The sequence below is a fragment of the Microtus oregoni genome, unplaced genomic scaffold (assembly GCF_018167655.1).
Source record: "Microtus oregoni isolate MIOR12 unplaced genomic scaffold, Mior012 000005F_ref0000423, whole genome shotgun sequence".
Lineage (NCBI taxonomy): Eukaryota > Metazoa > Chordata > Mammalia > Rodentia > Cricetidae > Microtus > Microtus oregoni.
Window position 1 is genome coordinate 2,063,905 of NW_024543064.1, and position 18,603 is coordinate 2,082,507.

The 18,603-nt window shown below is 51.0% G+C and overlaps 1 protein-coding gene across 1 annotated transcript in view; it reads left to right on the forward strand.

Moving 5' to 3' along the window:
* The window catches only part of LOC121448259 (histone-lysine N-methyltransferase PRDM16-like), a 152,947-nt gene that overhangs the window by 88,453 nt on the left and 45,891 nt on the right, over positions 1–18,603 (forward strand). The window contains exon 2 of the mRNA XM_041652124.1: positions 15,737–16,086. Within this exon, the coding sequence (XP_041508058.1) occupies positions 15,737–16,086 (350 nt within the window). The remainder of the gene's footprint in view (positions 1–15,736; positions 16,087–18,603) is intronic.

Here is an 18,603-nt window from a genome sequence, read left to right on the forward strand (position 1 = left end):
CACTGTGTCCTGGAAAAGTCCCAGCAGGAGGGAGCCATCCCTCCCTTCTGAGGGTGAGCAGCTGTGGGGTCTCCAGACAATTCCCAGAGTCTGGTGAGTCCTGCTCTTAGTGCTCCCGTCTGCAGGTGAGACCTGGCCACACCCACAGCCCATGTTTTGAGTCAGAGGATCCAGTTATAGCCCTGGATCTGTGACCCTCTAGAGACGAGGTCTTCCAAGACAAAAAGCCCAAGAAACAGCTGTGATGTGCAGCCATTGGAATCTTCTTGAGGGGGGTGGTGTCTTAGGCTAGTTCAGGGACTTTCCTGTCCCAGCCTCTGTGACCCCCACTTGTTCAGTGGGGGCGTCCAGCATGCATGCAAAGAAAACTCTTTCCTTTTTATCACAAATCCCACAGATTGGGGCTTAGACACCAACTCCACAAAAACAGTTCCTTAGACCCTTGATCTTGGGGCCCCATCAACAGTCAGAATTGACTGTGTGGGGTCAACAAGCCTTCTTAAGAAGCCCACCAGAGTCAGGGACACACTCCAGGTTTCTAAATGGATTTTAGCTCCCCAACACCTCCCTTCAAGTGGGAGATATTAGAGCCAAGATGGATGATGGGGGTATTGGGATCAGATCAGAACTCTGGTGATATTCATTGGCAGTTCACAACCGTGGCCAGGACATCCTGGCCTCTCTGCATCTGTTTCCTGAAATGTAAAATGGGACACTATTAGCTGTGCCCCAGGCTGGGTAGTGACGAATAAGGAGAGGTCTCTGCAGCACCTGGGCAGGGAGGGCACATAGGGAGAGGCCAGCCACCCATCAGAGCACCGTCACCTCCCCCAGCTCGCGTCTTCTCCCGGCTGCTGTGTCCGTGGGCCGTGCTCGGGTCAGCGGCGAGCTAACGCCTTTGTCAGGGTGATTAATAGGGGTAGGGACTGCCGTTAATTCACTGCCTAATGACTGCGGCCGGCGCGCTCCAAGTAATCGGGTGATGTATGTGGGGAGCGCGCACCTCGTGGCAGAGGTGAAAATCATTTCGACAAGTCAAATATTGTCACAGGGAACAAATGGCTCTCCCTGTTAATAAAAATTAATGAATTTTTTCTTTCTTTTTCTTTCTCTTTTTTTCCTCTCTCGCCACCGGCCTGCTAAATGAAGCTGCAGAGTGGCTGAGCAGGGGAGAAGAACAAGGTGGAGTTGAGCACTTTATTTGATGGTTAAGACTATAAACATCTTTATTAGGCAGGATGGGCTGGAGGGCTAGGATGGCCTCTCACCTGCAGCCTTCTGGAAGGGGAGTGGGGGTGTGGAGCAGCTCAGGGTAAGGAGCAGAGCGCACTGCCCCCATTCCCAAAAGGAGGGGGTTCTGGCCTGAGGAGGGTGGCTCTCAGGATGACCTCATGCCTGCAGACACCCCACTCCTCCCCAACCTCTGGGCAGCATTAAGCAGAAGAGTAGAGAAAACAGAAAGCAGGTGACTTCTGGGGGAAAACAGTCCCCCCAAAACTCTCTGCCCGGTCCCCTGGAGCCAGATCACAAGGTGGCACTATCCTCCCACAAAGTTTCCTGGTGGCAGAGGGGCTCAGCATCTGTAGCTCTTTACCCCTAATTTGGTGTAAGGCCAGGACAGGGCAGAGAGCCAGAGTCTGGAGTGCCCAGAAGAGGTGGAGCCTGAGAGTGAAAGGAGGAGGCTGAGGACCCAGGCCCAATGCAGACAACAAAGCCCCGCCAGCTGTTCCCCAGTCTTGGGGCCAGAGGCCAGTGTCCAGCTGACCTGTGCCCTCGCTGGTGCTGACCTCCACTTCAGTAAGCATTCGCAGCTATACAGGGACCTAAGGCTTGGCCTGCCTACAGCCGAGGCCACAGAGGAAAGAGGCTCGAAGCCATCGTCACCTCTCATCCTCTGCCAGTCAAGCAGGACCACTTATCCTCCCACTGTCCGCCCTATCAAGAGAACCTGCTGGCTTCACTGTACCCGCAAGAGCAGCTTGGGGCGATGGCAAGCCAGTCCCAGCCTCCCGGCATGCCACCTCACCTTCATTTTCTCGAGGTCCATGAGTTTACTTGAAACCTTACTCTGGCCTGTGAATGGCAGCCACAGGGTGGCTGGTAGGAGCTATAGAGATAAATGTGTCTATAAATAGTTTGGTGACAGTTGTCACAGCGATTGCTCAGCATTTAACCCCTTGCTCCTCCGCCGTGCTGCCTGCCAGGGGCGGAGAAGGCGAGGGAAACAAAGCAGAGAGCAGACCTCAGGAGAACACATTCAGCCTCCCCTGGCTGCGCAGGGAGCACCCAGTGGCCCAGAGCCTGTCCTGGAACCCCACAGAGCAGGCAGGTGTGGCCTCCTCGGAAAGGTGGCATTCCTGCCTTGGTCCATCTTCCGTGTGTTTCACCATGGCTTCTGAGTCTGTAGACAGGTCCCAGGTCTGGCCACACCTGAGTTCTCTTCTGTAGGCCCCCTTTAGACTGAACTGGCCCAGGTACCTCCTGGGCTCTGGTTGACTCTGTTAAGAGACTCTGAAATGCCCAAGCAAGCCTGGCTAAGCACCCAGGAGGAGCTGAGGTGAGCTGAAGGAGGGTAAAGCTTCCCAGCCACCATGAAGGATGAAGCATCTTCCAAGCACAAAATTTCCAAGTAGCAGCTCGGCTAAGAAAGCAAAGCTAGGCTTCCTGTGTTTCTCTAGGGCTCTCCGCCCTCCATGCTGATCTGGGGACACTGTGCATCAGAAGGGGGTGCCCACTGCATAAGTCAGTCATCTAGGGCTCCCTGCCCTCCACCCTGACCTAGGGACACTGGGCATCAGAAGGGGGTGCCCACTGCGTAAGTCAATCACCCAGGCCACTCTCCCTAGGTCGCCATGTGGACAAATAGGAGGGACTGCCTACCTAACTGTAGGAGGAGACCCGGTCAGGGGGTGGAGGTGGGGGTCGGGGTGTCACAGGTATCCTCTTCTAGCTTCTGGAGAGCGGCAGCTGTTGGCAGGAAGCAGGTTTCATTCCAGGGACTAGCCTGTTAGAGTCCTATTCCTAGTAGGTGTGTTAATGCTAAAGATACCCCGTGGATGTAGAGATTTGCACACCTACTTTCACTGCTGCGTTCTTTACACTAGTCAGAAGGTGGAAGCAGATGTGTCCGTCAAGGCGTGCGTGGTCTACTCATACAGTGGGGCACCATTCAGACTTAAAGAGGAAGTCAGTTTCTCTGTACCCTGCAACACAGCGGTGGGGGAGGGGACAAGGTGCTGGGTGAGATAAGCAGACTACCGAAGGTCAGGTCCTGTGCGAGTCCACTCATGTCTGGCTCCTTGAGGAGACCGTTTCATGGAAACAGACGGTGGAATGATGGCTAGGGAGGAAAGCGTGGGGCGGGGGGAGTTCGTGTTTAATGTGGGGGTTCATATGTAACGGAGACAGAGTTTCAGTGCCAACATGTGAAGGGTTCGAGAGAAGGACCTGTGTGTATGCTGTGCTCCACAATGTCCTGCTTGGTACCTCTGACTCTGACTCGCCAACTAAAAATGGTGGAGATGGTAGATTTTATGTGATGTGTGTTTTGCCAGCAATTAAATTAAATGTGTTTCTTCAGTACTGGGTGTGGAACTCAGGGCCTTGCCCATGCCAGGCCGGTGCTGTACCTCCGAACCCCGCTCCGGTACCCCTCCAGTTGTTTAGAAAGCCCCCATCCCACTGTCTGGATGGGACGTTACCCTGGAATTTGAGGTGCCTACACATTGACCATTTAGGAAGCAAAGGGTTAAGGAGGGCACCCGCTCAGCCTGCCAGCTCATACTGGGCTCAGCAGGGCCAAGGAGGCTTGCTGTGATTTAGAAGAAAAACACTGAGATTTGAGCGATCCGTGGGCTACCTCGCTGCCCCCGGGGCTCGGGGAAGTGGTATATTAACCAAGGAATAAAGGAGAGGAAGAAAAAGGCCAAATCACATCTCTCTGAAACAAAGAGGCTTTTTACCAGGAACAAGCCTTGATAAAAATTACAGAGGCATCACAGCCATTCAGCGCCTGCCCCGGGCGATGGAGGCGGCCAGGAAATGGAAGATGCGGGTTTGCCGCAGAGCTCAGTGTCCCCAGAGCTTTGCAGGACAAATAATCGGCTTGGAATAATGCATCAGCTTTAAGTGGGGCCAGGTGGCTGGGGCTGGCCAGAGCCTTCCGTGGCCTTCAGTAAGGACTGGATTCAGGTTGCTGGCCCTGGGCTCCTGGACCCCAATGGGCTGTATGCTGCCCCTGGACTGAGCAGAGTGGAGGAAAGAGGGAGGGTCTGGGTGCTCACCACACCTCCTCTCATGAATGGATCTGGTTATCTTTGAGCCCAAAGGGATGATGGGGGAAGAGTTTGAGGTAGGGTGGGGTATGACCCTGACCAGCAGGTGGCTCAGAGGGGAGATCCACAGGACACCCTAGGCTAGCATGGGCTGCTTGAATTCCTAGGGCTCTTCATCCTCAGCTTGTTAGCTTCTTTGTGTGTGGAATGAGTTGGAGGGTTTACCAGGATGGTTTTGGGGGCTGCTGGAATGAACTGTCATCACCTGAGTGATATAAGGAGGAAGTCTGCAGTTCAGGTGTGGCAGGGTTAACACTCCGTCCAAAGACTCACTTTGGAAAGACATGCAACTGTCTCATCTAAAATCCATACATTGACATGGGTGACCAGAGACCCTGTACATAAGGTTAGTCCAGGCTCCCACCAGGGACAGCCCTACAGCTGCCTCTACTGGGTGTCTCTAAGCCTTTCCTTCCCCTGCAAAGAGGAGGCAGATCTGTGGGTTTGGTCATTGCTTCCCTTCACAACTGTGATAAAGACTTAACAAGCTGGTGATATGGCCAGTTCACATGGTTTACGTAGCCAGGATAGAGAAGCCAAGGTGGGCAACCCAAACTCCTTGTTGGGGAGTTTCTTTAGAGAAATGACTCAGAGAGGCCTGTGCCGCATTCAGGTCAGCCAGCACTAGCCACCTACCCACCCAGGCTCCCCAAGCCCTGATGGCAATTTGGTTGCATCCATTCTGCAGCTGGGGCCATCCCTGCGGACAGGGTTGAGACTGTAAACGGCGATTGATTATTATTAACATGTAGCATGCTTGCAGCACCGTGGTTCCTTGGCCCTATTAATCTGCTGTGTTAACAGCTGCTGAGCTCAGTCCTGGCTCTGGAAGAATGCTGATGAGCCTCTTGCTATGGACGAGACAGGGCTTGGGGTGGCCTGTCAGGAGATGGGCGCACAACCTCTCGCCGGGTTTTCTGCAAGAGTTTCCAAGGCTGAGTCCTAGGGTTGGGGGCAGTCACTGCAGTATGGATATTTTAAAGAAAGGGGACTCAAGCAGATGGGAGATCATTAAATCCCGAGTGTCCTTTTTGGGGATACTCCTGACATCCCATTTCAGGGAAATGAGTCTTCAGCAAACTCCTCTGGCGCCCCAGAAACCTTCCCTGAGGAAATGTCTGCTTCTCTGGTCTGACCCAGTGGCTATGCGGAAATCCTCCACTAAAAATGAGACCTTTGGACTCTGCTCCACTCAGTGGCTCCACAGGCCTGGAGATCGAGACCCTTTCCCTTCTGTTCCTTCCTGACACTTACAGCTCCTGTGATGTGTAGGCCTCCAAACAGGAGAACTTTGCTAGGGTGTCTGAGGGACTCAGACAGAGCCCTCTTCTGCACTTGTCTCTGAGGAGGAAGAGGGGGCAAATGTCAGAGGCCAAGAGGCCTTTCCTCCAAAAGAAGCTCAAGTGATAGGCAACATCTCTGAAGACCAAACAGGCTTTGACTGAAACCCAGAATTCATACGCATGACTGTGGCATGTTAGAGCAGGCAGACTACCCCACATGAGTGGAAGAGGGATGGGTAAAAGGTGTGACTTTGAAGCAACATCAGAAAAACCTGGCCCATTTTCAAGAGGAGGGGTTCTGCGTGAAAGAAATGTCTTTCTGGTTTAATCAGTCAGAGGAGAGGGGAGTGGGCTTGGACTAATATCAGCAAGTTTCCATTCTTGGGAAGGGAAGGTAAGGCCCTGACGCTTACCTTACATTAGGCACTGTTTTCAACAACTGGATGAGGCAGCACACAGCTGTAATCCCAGCACTGGGCAGAGGCAAGAGCATTGTGACTTCCAGGACAGTCTGGGTTCCAGAGTAAGTTCATGGCCAGATGGGGCTAGATAGTGAGTCCTTGTTTCAAAAACAAAAACAAACGATACGACTTGCCTTCAGGGGTTTCCCTCACCCCATCTGTCTGTCTGTCTATAGATTCATCCATATGCTGCTAATCTGTCCATTCGTCCATCAGCCCACCCACTCACCATCTACTTGCCTGCCCATCATCCATCAGTCATCCATCCATCCATCTACCCTCTCAGTCTGTCTATTCATCCACCTATCTATCCATCCATCATCCACGACCCTACCCATTCACTCACTCATCTTCCTATATATCTACTCATCCATATATCCATTTATCCACCCATCCATCAATTAGCCAAAACCATTCATTCAGTAATCTACTCACCTACCTGTATATGCATCTATCCATCTATCCACTCATCTGCCCATCTAGAATTCATCTATCCCCTCACCCATATATTCATATGCCCACCCATACCCATACACTAATTCATCCATTTCCCACCCATGTATCCATCCATCCATCCATCCATCATCATCTATCCATCCATCCATCCATCCATCCATCCATCATCCATCCATCCATCCATCATCATCTATCCATCCATCCATCCATCCATCCATCATCTATCCATCCATCCATCCATCATCATCTATCCATCCATCCATCCATCCATCCATCATCCATCCATCCATCCTTCATCCACACATTCATCCATCCAATCTGTCCCCATGGTCAGGGCATCAATGAATGCCTTTGTGAATAGCTTGTCACTGTGGACATGGATAAAGTTTAGATACCTTAGAATTAAGACTGTGCAGTTCCTCAGCTACGTACAACTAAATGGCTCTAAGTACATTCCCACTCTCCAGACTTCCTGTCCTTGATGTAACAAAGCTTCCTGTCTAATAGATTCTGGGAGAATGAGATCAAGTGCAGTGAGGGCCATGGGCTCAATTAATAAGTGAATCTCCAGATAGTGAGCCCAAATCAGTGCTAGCAATATCCATCAGTCCTGACAGGGATGGACAGAACCACCAAGGAGAGACAGCACATCATTAGATCCCCTTGGATCATTCCTACAGCTTCCAGAATTTAATGCCATGTAGCCAGCGGGGACTGTTTCCTCAAAGCCTTGGTGACTGAGTATCATGCATCCTGAACTGTGGTCTCACCTCTGTGGCTGCATGTATTACATAAGTCAAACTGAAGTGATCAGTTCGTGTTAAATTCTGCTTTCAACTGGCTGGTGGAGCTTACGTTAACTTGAGCTACCTTTGGGGTGGGTGCTGTGTTTGGTCCTGCTATGCTGGAAGTCCTTGCTGCTGGCTGGCGTGATGGCAGCCTCAGGTCTCTGCCGACTGCCAAGCGGCAGCTCCTCTGGAAGACATGGTGCTTGTGGCACCAGGCCACCACTGTATTCCCTTTCTAAAGATTCCTGCAAGGCATGGCCAGGATTGGGCTCTACTGAAATTATCATTCATCATTTTGTGGAAGGATGTGCAAATCTGTTCTCTGTCCACATTGTTTGGGGGTGAGTGTGCAAATCTGCCCTCTGCCCCCACATTGTTTGGGTGTGGGTGTGGAAATCTGCTCACTGTCCATACTGTTTGGGGGTGTAAAATCTCTCTGTCCACATTGTTTGGGGGTGAGTGTGCAAATCTGCCCTCTGCCCCCACATTGTTTGGGGGTGGGTGTGCAAATCTGCTCACTGTACACACTGTTTGGGAGTGTAAAAATCTCTCTGTTCACATTGTTTGGGGGAGGTGTGTAAATCTTTCTGTTCACATTGTTTGGGAGAGGTGTGTAAATCTTTCTGTTCACATTGTTTGGGGGAGGTGTGCAAATCTGCTCTCTACCTGTATGGTTTGGGGGACAAGTGAGGAAACTTGGAGACATGGTAGGCCCTGGCTCTTCGGAACCCAATAGAGAGCTGCTTTGGTGAAAAGGAGCAGGTCGTGGTTTGAAACTGGAGGCTTTGGAGCCCTGTGAGGCCAGAGCAGGGGAACTTGACCCTGTGCTTCTAAAACACTTGGTGCTTTCCCACCCCTTTGCTCGGGTTTTGGTGGGTGACTGCTGGTCTCTTAAGTTCCCAGGGGCACAATGCGTCTTGACCAGGGACCTTCTACTGTGAGACTTTTAAGTGTCAGATGAGCTGCTCAGGTCCTCTGAGAACGAGCATGGGGTGGTTCTTTCCCTGCTCCAGTAGCAGTGGGTGGAATATGGTACAATAACTACTAAGGGCCTACATTCTGTGAGAGATATCAGGAACTCTTCCCTGAGTGAGCCCCCTGGACCCCAGAGGTGGTTATGATGGCTCTGTGGGGTTGTAGCCAGCCTGGGTGTCATCACCAGGAGAGGATTCCCTTCCCACATCCACGGACAGGACAGGCCTGTGCATCCCACCCCAAGTCTCCTTCCGGAGCTGCTGGTGCATGCATGCCCTCTTCTGTCTTCTGGTGCTTTCTCTTCCTTTTAGGAAGGACCGTAGTGACCATTAAGAATCAGCATCCAATCAGATGAGGACAAGGATCAAGAGAATCATGTCCGGGGTCAGAGGGGTTCGGTCACTTACTACTTCAGTTGACATTGCTGTCCATAGCCCCCTCTCAAGAAAGCTCATAATAACCCACCAGAATCTCGGAGATCCAGGATCCCAGGCAGCACCTCTGACTCAGGAAGCTCTGGGTCTCTGTGGAACCAACTAAGGCTGTCCTCAACCCCTTCGAGATACTCGCTGTCCTTCTTGATGGTAAAAACTCGCTCTCTTGAGGACCTGGAGTTCTGTGTATGCTCAGTGACATTGTTAGATTCATTCAAACCAAGATTCAATGGAAGCAGGATGAAGTAGGTTCTGAAAGTTTACATTTTTGATCCATGGCAGAGTCTTAGTCTAGAGGTGCCTGTCTTCTGAGACCTGTGACCTCACATCTAACTCGATACTCAGCAAAGGCTGAAATATGGTTTTCTGTACCGTGGGCCCTAATAAATCATGCAGAATGCTAGAAAAAGAAAATGTCCTGCCCTGGCTTCCTACCCTAGAGTTAGGCCTGGACTCAAACAGCCAGTATGGCACCTTGTATTCAAATTTAAAAAGTGCCATCCTAGTTACTGTTCTGTTGCTGCGAAGAGACAGAATGAACAAGACAATTTATAAAAGAAAGCATTTAATTAGGGCCTTGCTTACAGTTTCAGAGGGTGTGGCCATGACCATTATGGTGGGGAGCATGATCACAGGCAGGCAGGTGTGGTGCTGAAGAAGTAGCTCAGAGCTCACATCCTGATCCACAAGTTGGAGGCAGAGAGACAGAGACTGGGCCTGGAATAGGCTTTTACAACCTCAAAGCCCACCTCCAATGACACACCTCTTTCAACAAGGCCACACCTCCTAATCCTTCCCAAAACAGGTTCCACCAACTGGGGACCAAGCCTTCAAATATATGAGTCTATGAGCAACTATTCTCTTTCAAACCATCACACATGCCCACTCCCAGAGCTATGCACTATGTCTTGTACCTTTCTGACCAGTCTTACTTGTTCTGATATTCTTAGAAGAAAGGTCATGAGATGATCTGGTACTGAAATTTTCTTGTTCTGGAAGAGGTTCCTATTACCCAGAGAGTTAAAGATGAAATAAGTGCCTCAAGAACCTACAACATGGAACCAGGGGTGAGAGCCCAGACTACTGACTACTGAGTGGACCCTCCTGGCGCCATCAGTTTCCTTTGCACTTGTATGATAAAGAAATTAACTGGTGACCAAGTTTGGTGATGTAAAGTTCTTAGCCCTTGTAACTTTCCATTTGATTTCTACTATGTGGCCTTGAGTTTTTTTGTAGACAGAAGTTTCTGTCCCACCCAGTCCCACAGTATTCAGTCCCAAATAAACACACGGAGGCTTATATTAATTATAAACTGTTTGATCTATTGCTCAGGCTTATTACTAACTAGCTCTTACAACTTAAATTCACCCATAATTCTTGCCTGTGTTTAGCCACGTGGCTTATACCTTTTCTTAGTAAGGCATTAAGGCATTCTCATCTTGTTTCCTCTGCATCTAGTTGCTGACTGACTTTCCTCTTCCCAGAATTCTCTTAGTCTGGTTGCCCCACCTATACTTCCTGCCTAGCTACTGGCCAATCAGCATTTTATTAAACTCATAATAGTGACAAATCTTTACAGTGTACAAGAGCATTATCCTCCTGTTTTCTTTTCAAAACAAGAAATCTGAATCTTTATTGACAGAAGTTTCTGTCCTGCCCAGTCCCACAGTGGGCGCCGGTTTTTCTCAAATCTAAATTTTCAAGGACATGCTTAGGAGGTGGCTTCAAGGTTTAGTATATACCTGTCACCCATATTCCCAGTACTAGTTTGTCATTCTATTTGTTTCTAGGCAGGATGAGGAATCACTGAGTTAGGCAGTAAATCTGTTCAGAGGAACCAGAAAAACCCGAGGGTGCACAATCCTACACAGGATCTTGGTTTTGAGGAAAGTTCCCTTTTCGTTGAAAGTTTAGCTGAAAACAATTATGGGTATATATTCAGTTATAAAGAACAACACAGGACCCAAGGACACAAGTCAGTGAGACTGCCACACAGCTCCAACAACTGTAGAGTTCCACCGAGCTCTGGCACTGCATGCCATTCCTTGAGCACAGGTTATTGATGTAGGTAACACCCATCTTCTTCAGATGGCCCAAGGGACTTGTTCTTAACATCTTTGGTCTTTGTACCAGAGTGAGCCTGTGTTTCCACCACAGTCAAGATGTAGATCATCAATGGCCACTTTGTCCTGATTCAAACACCCTTGGGGCCAGTACCTCCTAGTGAGTGTTGTCCCCCCCCCACCCAAACCTGTCCTGGATTCCCCAGATGTTTGGTTATGTCTTCTTCAGAAGACCCTGCCCTGCTGTCCTGATCCCTTCTCTGCCTCCTTCACTTCCAAGAGATTGTCATTCCAAGAGACTCCATTCCAAGAGTGTTGTCATTGCTGAGCTGAGTAGACACTTGGCTTGACTTCTTTGCTCTTGAGCGTAGATTTGCGGGTGTCAGCCTGGTGTCTTCCTTTCTGGGAACAGCTGACATAGGCTTGTGCCCTATGAGCTGGAGTAGGCTATGTGGTGCTTTTGGGTACAGAACGAAGTCAGAATATTCCTATAGGCAGTTGGAGATGTCCTGAGAGGAAAATGAATTGGGAAGACTGTTCTGAGACTCCTGAGAGAGGTGCCAACAAGGCCTGTAGTTGCTGTGGGGGGAGGGGGGGGAGTCTTACCTCCAGCAGTGAAGATCACTGCTGTCCAGGCCCCATCAGGATATCCCAGAGACTTTTTTGGGCCTCTGTCTAGTGCTTGCTGGGCATGTGGTTAGAGACTTCTGGCATCCTGCTGTTTTTCCCTTTTTCTCCAGAACCCTACAGGCAGAGGGCAGTGGACTTGTGTGGGTGGATTTGCACTGGCCCCAAGGGTCTGTTTTCAGAGTTCCCATTATCTCTGTTCATGTACACACATACTCACATAGAGCTCTGCATGCTCACACATTTGTGCACACACACACACACACACACACACACACACACAGCCCCTGATTGCCTGATTGATGAGAAGAAAACACTTCCCTTGTCATCCCTGCCAGTATCACCCTCACTATGCCTGCTCCAGGCCTTCAAGATAGGCACCCTCTCCTTAAAGTCTGGCCTCACAATAAAACAGGAACTATAACCAGATACCCATCACCTGTGGGAAAATTCCTCAGGCTCCCTCTGGCCACCAATTAAGGTTTAAATCTACCTGTTTGGTGGCAGGACAGCCAGTGATCATCCTTTAGAGATGTTAGTGTCGTGGCTGATGCAGAGTCCCAGCCTGAGAGATACCATGGTACCATGGTAACCCCCCTCTGCTGCCTGTTGATGCTGATGTTTAGTAAACTGTTCTCTCTCTCTCTCTCTCTCTCTCTCTCTCTCTCTCTCTCTCCTTCCCTCCCTCGCTCCCTCCACCCCTCTCTCTCTTCTGTCTTTCTAGACCTTAGTATCTCATCCATGTTTGCTTTTCAGTAGGGCCTCTGAAGAGATGCTGGGTAGCTTGTGTCCTGGATGAAAGTGTGTCAGAAGAGATCCAACCCTAAAAGCCAGGTTGGGTGGAATACGGAGCAGGATGAAAGATGTGGTCCTGGTGGGTTCTCTGCCCATGCTCCCCTGACTCTGCAGAGATGCTAAGCTCTGTCCCATGCTCCAGGGTCATGATAGTCATTGAACATTGGCTGCTGTGATGGTCAGAGGGACTTGGTGTTGAGTTCACCAGGAAGAGGCTCAGCTAGACCCTGGGGCATTGAGTAGGTGCTTCTAGCATACTAAACAGACTTGGCTATTGCTTCGGGGCCATTTGGCTCGAGAGCCATCCAGGTTCATGCTGATCCCCTCTTCCTGCTGCTCCATGTACCCTCCCCTTTCCACTTTTATCATTTTGGTATGCGTTCCAAATTTTATGAATGACAGCCCAGCCAAGAATCTCCAGTATAAAGCCATTGCAAGATCTAGACAGAGAATGTAGGCCTCCTACCAAACAGTGGCATCCTATCTCCCAGACAGAGCCACAAAGTACCCATGACCTTGGCACTGCCCTTCTACCTGGAAGAGAACATGGCCTGGAAAATGCACTTGCCATTCCTGTGACCTAGACTGAGGCAGGGTGACAGGTACCCACTCCCAGAACATGCCTGCCCACCTTGGGCAGAGAGGCTTTTATCTCAGAGGGCATCTTGCCTGGCGCTCATGAGAAAGGAAGGCTGATCTCCAAGTTGAACATAAGACTCTTCACCCCTACCAAAAGCTGAGTGGTTCATGCCTCGCTCCCCCAGGACTCCAAGCAGATGACGGTTTCTTCAGGGACTTGGGAGCCCTTCCTGCATTCTCTCTAAAAATACATTCTCCACACACTCATTAGGTCTCCTGGGCCCTCAGTGCCCACCTGTGAATGAAGAGCTCTCTCTCCAGAACAGGGGACAGCAGAATGCAAATGTCTCTTAACTTCAGTGACCACCTGGGTGCAGGAGGCTGGGCTGGGTCACAGGCCCACCTCTAATCAGCAGGAAATGCTGCCTTCTCTCCGGCTGCTGTTGGGCCTCCAGTGGAGTGGGCCTTTCTTGAAGTGCTGGTTCCTGTGAGTAGGTGAGGGTCTGAGGAAGTAGAATTCAAGCTAAAAAAAAATTTAAAGGAATAGCCCTGAGGTGGCCACACACTAGATGGGGACATTGCCCCACTCAGACCCCCCAGAGCTCCTGAAGCACTGTCTGTTCTGCTTCCCAGCCACTGGGGGAGGCGGTGGCGTCAGCACCCCGAAGGAGTTAAGCGCTTCATGGGGAACATGGGCTTCCAGTGAGATTTTGTTTGTGAGATTGGCGCAGTTACCAGGTCTGAATAATAAGGTGGCTTGTTAATTATCTCCCCCCACTTCTAATTTACCTTTCTGCCGCACAGGCACTGGGAAGGTTTACGGGGGTGTTCTTTCAAACCTAAACAACGCCGGGCCTTGGGGTGGAGGGAGCTTTGCTGCCTTCATGTTGCTGAGTCCCTGAAAGGATCCCACCAGCCAATTAAAAAGGAACCGTTGGCCACTTAAAACATAGTCATTACTTCTGTGAATGCTGCTAAATTAAATAAGTGTTATCGGAATGATTTTTTTTTCCGAGACTTTGGTTTCTTTTGAAAGAAAACATTTTGTTACTTCCCCAGCCGGTTTGTTTGCAGCCAATGTGGGGAATCTGAAGTCGTTTTTCCTTGTACTTGAAAGTTCTTGTCTCCCTGGAGGCTTCTGTTTCACCAGCCAACCTCAAGGAGCAGGGAGGGGCGTGGGACACGGCTCCTGGGTGACTTCCACAGGCAGCAGACCAGTGGCAGGATGGACCTGGCTTGGGAGGTCTGGATCAGGGGTCAGTACAGTGAGTGAAGGCCCTGCCCACCTCCCTCCTCCACACCTCTGGCTTTTCCTCACTGACTGAGGTCAAATCCACAAGACGGAAAAAGTAGCCATTCAGAGCCTGTGACCCGGTGGCACTTAGCACACTTCCCGGTGTTGTGCCACGAGCCTCTACCTCTAGGTGTGGAACATTCCCACTACCCGTCGGAGAATCGGCACCCCTTAACAGTTACTCCCCCAGCCCCTCTACAGATCTGCCTCTTCTGGATGCTGGGCAGAAGCATGGTATTTGTCTTTCATTTTGCATAATCTATTTTTTATAGTCTTCATGGACAAATCTTGATCATTTGTACTGATAAGACACTGTGGGGTTTCCACCCGTGTGCACACTGGAACATGAGTGAGCCTTTATAGGAAGAGTGTGATTTTTACATTGGGAAAAGAGTCAGGGTTTAAAGACTACAGTGTGATATTTACAGTGTGTACACGTTGTAGGCATTGGGGAATAGTCAAGTCAGGGTAATCGGCATGGTGCCTCTATGGGTGAGGGATGGGGAAAGGGAAGAAGCTGGACAGTTAGATAGGAGAAATGAATGTAGGTATTATGGGCACAGCAAGGTAGCTAGTTAATAGTAATAGGTTGGGTGTTTGAAAATAGCTATAGGATGCCCCCCCAGGCATTCTAGGCATTGTGTATGCTTCTGAGGTCTGTCTGCATTGCAGCAAGGTGAGCTTCATGCTCCTGGTGGATAGACCTTGATGTAGAGAGAGCACAGTCTCATCATTTGCTGCTGCAGGCTCGAGCTGGTCTGGTCTTCTGGCTGCTTGAGTCCTTGCTGGTCTGAAGACATTTGAGGTGCTGTGGGGGTACACACCAGAAATGGGATTGCTTCCCTTTCTGCCTGATCTCCTCCTTGCCCTCTCAAACCTTCTCTGTCCGATAACATCACAGCCTGGTGTGCCCTTTTTATAGTCCACGTGGCTCTGTCTTGATATCAACCTCTGCTTATGATGGACCCTAGAGAAAAACCCATCCCCTCCAGATAAGCTGGAGGCCCTCTTCCTTTTGCTCTGTCCTGTGACCTGCAGCTCAGGTACCGTACCCATGGCCTCAACTATTCCAAGTCTGCCTCGGGGTCACCAGGAACTTGCAGAAACCCCGTCCAGGACTTGGCTACCCCAGTGTGATGGCCAGGGTAGCTTTACGCTGCAGTGGCAGGTCTTAGCAACTCTCGCATGAGCTCAGATTCTAAATGTTCTTCAAAACATCTCAGTTCCCTAGTCTCTGAGGCCATGGACAAGCACTGGAATGAGCCCACATATCACCATCTCATGACGGTCTTGTCTCCTCCATTCCTGTCTCTCCACAGCAGAGCCGGGCATCACATCCTCAGGTGTTGCAGAGATGAAGTTGCCCGCCCCCAACACATCTGGAAACAGTGAACCCATGAGAGAGAGAGAGAGAGAGAGAGAGAGAGAGAGAGAGAGAGATATGTTGGTCCCCAGAGGAGCCTGGGGGAACCTCTTCCCTGGGAGCCACTGGCACTACATGCCTGCTGCCAGGTTTGGGGTGGTGCAGAGATGGCATCTGCCAGGCAAGGGGTAGCAGCTGGAATTCTGCGGGGCCTCCGGTTCCATGAGATCCATATCCCTGGGGAGTCCCCTGCTACAGAGGCTGATGCTACATTATCTCTTTAGGTGACGGTGACGTTGTAAATAATATGTATGAACCCGACCCGGACCTGCTGGCCGGCCAGAGTGCCGAGGAGGAGACTGAGGACAGCATCTTGTCGCCCATCCCTATGGGGCCGCCATCCCCCTTCCCCACCAGCGAGGACTTCACTCCCAAGGAGGGCTCGCCCTATGAGGCTCCTGTCTACATTCCTGAAGACATTCCAATCCCACCAGACTTCGAGTTGCGAGAGTCCTCCATCCCAGGAGCTGGTCTGGGGATCTGGGCCAAGCGGAAGATGGAAATCGGGGAGAGGCTTGGCCCCTACGTGGTGGCGCCCCGGGCAGCACTGAAGGAGGCCGACTTCGGATGGGAGGTGAGTGTGCTCCGTCTGAGCATGATTGATCGTGGTCATTTATCTTGTGTTCAATCTATTTATAAAGCTGGTGCAGCCACTGCCCCAGGCAGGAGGCTCGGTCTGTTGGAGAGAGAGAGCATTCGAATGTCACATTTCCCAGGGTTATTTTATCCAGCGGCTTGCCTGACGTGTCTCAGAAAACATTGCCGTCCCCTCGGACGCCCATCAGCCCCGACGGCTGAGGCACCCTCTTCCCGGAAATGTGTCTTTTATGAGCTCATGTTTTAAAACATCTTGTGCCTCTTACTGGATGGAGGTGCTGACCCACCCTCATTGTGGGAGAGTCGAGTGTTCCAGAAGAGGCAACTTAATGTTCAGAAGCTTTGTTCTGTCTCCATCAGATTGAGGCAGCTTATAAAACAGGCCTGGTGGCCGCACAGTCCCTGCAGACTCTGACATGTTGACACAAGGCTCCTAACTGACCTTAAGGGGGCGTCCACTCTCAGATTGGGGAGCAGAAGCCTTGCCTCTTTAACTTCCTTCTCACATCTCCACAGACCTTTGCGGGGCCGTAGCTCATGTGTGCTAACCTGTGCAGGTGTTTTGGGAAGAATTGTGTGCTAGACCAGAAAGTGCTAAGATCTAGGTGTGCCAGGGGTTGCTCTGAACCAGAAGCATCCAGAGGTGTCCACTCAGGCCATGGGGCACACTGAACCCTGCTTGGAGGGGGCTTGTCAAGGTGGCCTCGTGGGAAGTAAGAATGCCACAAAAGCACGTTTTCCTGTAGGCCTCGGCCTTCCCGCGGCCCACAGGGCTGGTTTCCAGTGGTAGTTTTGGCAGGAAGCCTGCCTGGGTGGAAAGCAGGAATGCAAATCCAGATTCCTTTTGGTGTTTCACAACCTCCACAAGTGCCTGCATCGAGGTCAGTGCCAGGAAGGGCAAATGGTCCAGGGGAGAAAGAGAGCCTGCTAGCCTGCAGTGGTTCCCTAACCGTGGGGCTGGGTGTGGGAGTCAGGTGGGACAAGGGTCTACCTCTGGTCTGTCTGTCCGCCTCTCCCAGCCCCTTGACAACCTTGAGAAAGTTTTCAAGCAGGTCTGGATGTTGGTTCTCTTGTAGAGCGTGAGGAAAGACTTAAGGCCTGGCCTTCTCTCCCTGGCTATTACAGTCTCCAAACTTTGCACACCAAGACTCCACAGCTGCCTAGAAACTCTGATGAGATGTCCTCTTATGCATAGATTCCTCTTCCAGACCCTGGGAAAGTCTGGAAAGATTTCCCTTGGTCCTGCCACGTGTAAGGCCTTTTGGGGGGGATAGCTGTTGGCGGTGGCTACGTCACATTCAGAGGCCATTCGTGTGCTCTCAAAACAGGCTGAGTGCCTGGACCCATGGGTGTCTCAGGTAGAATGAGGTCCCTCGTCTCACGGGGTCTTGTTTAGTTCATTGTCTAGGGTGCTGGGGCTCTCATCTGAGCATGAGCCACCCTGCCTTGTTCTTCAGAGAGCTCGGAGGATCCGGGTGAGAAGCTGTGTTGACCAATGAGGAGATGGGTGAGTTGGGCTTCACAATAGTCCAGCCTGGCAGGAACTATAGCTCAGTAGCTAACTTGCCAATGTCTTCAACCATGAGAGGTGGCAGATGCTAGGGGTGGGGACCAAGGTTGAGATCGTCCTGGGGCTTGACTGGCTGGGCCAGGGAACCAGGTGAGGCAGGAGCGGAGAGGATGGAATCCCACCCTTCCAGTGGGTGCACGCTGTGCTTTGCGGCCCAAGGAGAGTGTTTTTAAACAACATGGAAGTTGAGTGCTTTGGGCTCAGTTGGCTTTGGCTTTGTGGAGGGCCTCTCCACCCTTCCCTGCTGGCATGCTGGAGACGTTGAAGGGTGTTTGTTTAACGTACTTAAAAGATCTTCACTATTTAATCAGTGGGCCAGCTTTTAAACGCTTGGAGGGTAAACAAACCTTGGTAATAGGTAGTTCTTTGGATGACCTTGAAGTGACTTTGTTCTTGTCTGCTCTGCGGCTGATACAGGTTTCTGTTTGATTTTGTTTTTTAAAGAAATGCCCCGTATCACAGTGGCTCCCTGGGTGCCAGGCCTGGTACAGGCTGTCGCTATCATTCCTCAGGGCTTGCTGACTTTTGCAGTGTTGTTTGCTCTCCTTGGAGGCACTTGAAAGTGAGTTGTTCCCCCATTTCTGCGAAGAGCTTTGTCCCATGGTGGTGACCTGACAGCTGACTTTCATGAAAGTGCTCAGAGATAGCTGCCCCTGAAACAGTGTTCGAGACCCACCTAGCACTTGCTTATCTGACCTCGTTTCCTTCGGGAGTTTGGGCAGCCACCACCTGTTTCTGTGACGCTTTGCTGGACTCTGTGTCCTTCCACAGCAGCTGGCCGAGCAGTTAGTTCTGTCCTTGGGATTGGATCCTGGGAGCTGCTGGCGGGACTGGGGTGGAAGCCAGTGTTGTCCAGGGAGGGAAGAGGAGGCTCCTGGGGAGGAAGGTGGACGCTCTCAGTGCCTGGAGTCAAGGATTAAGTCA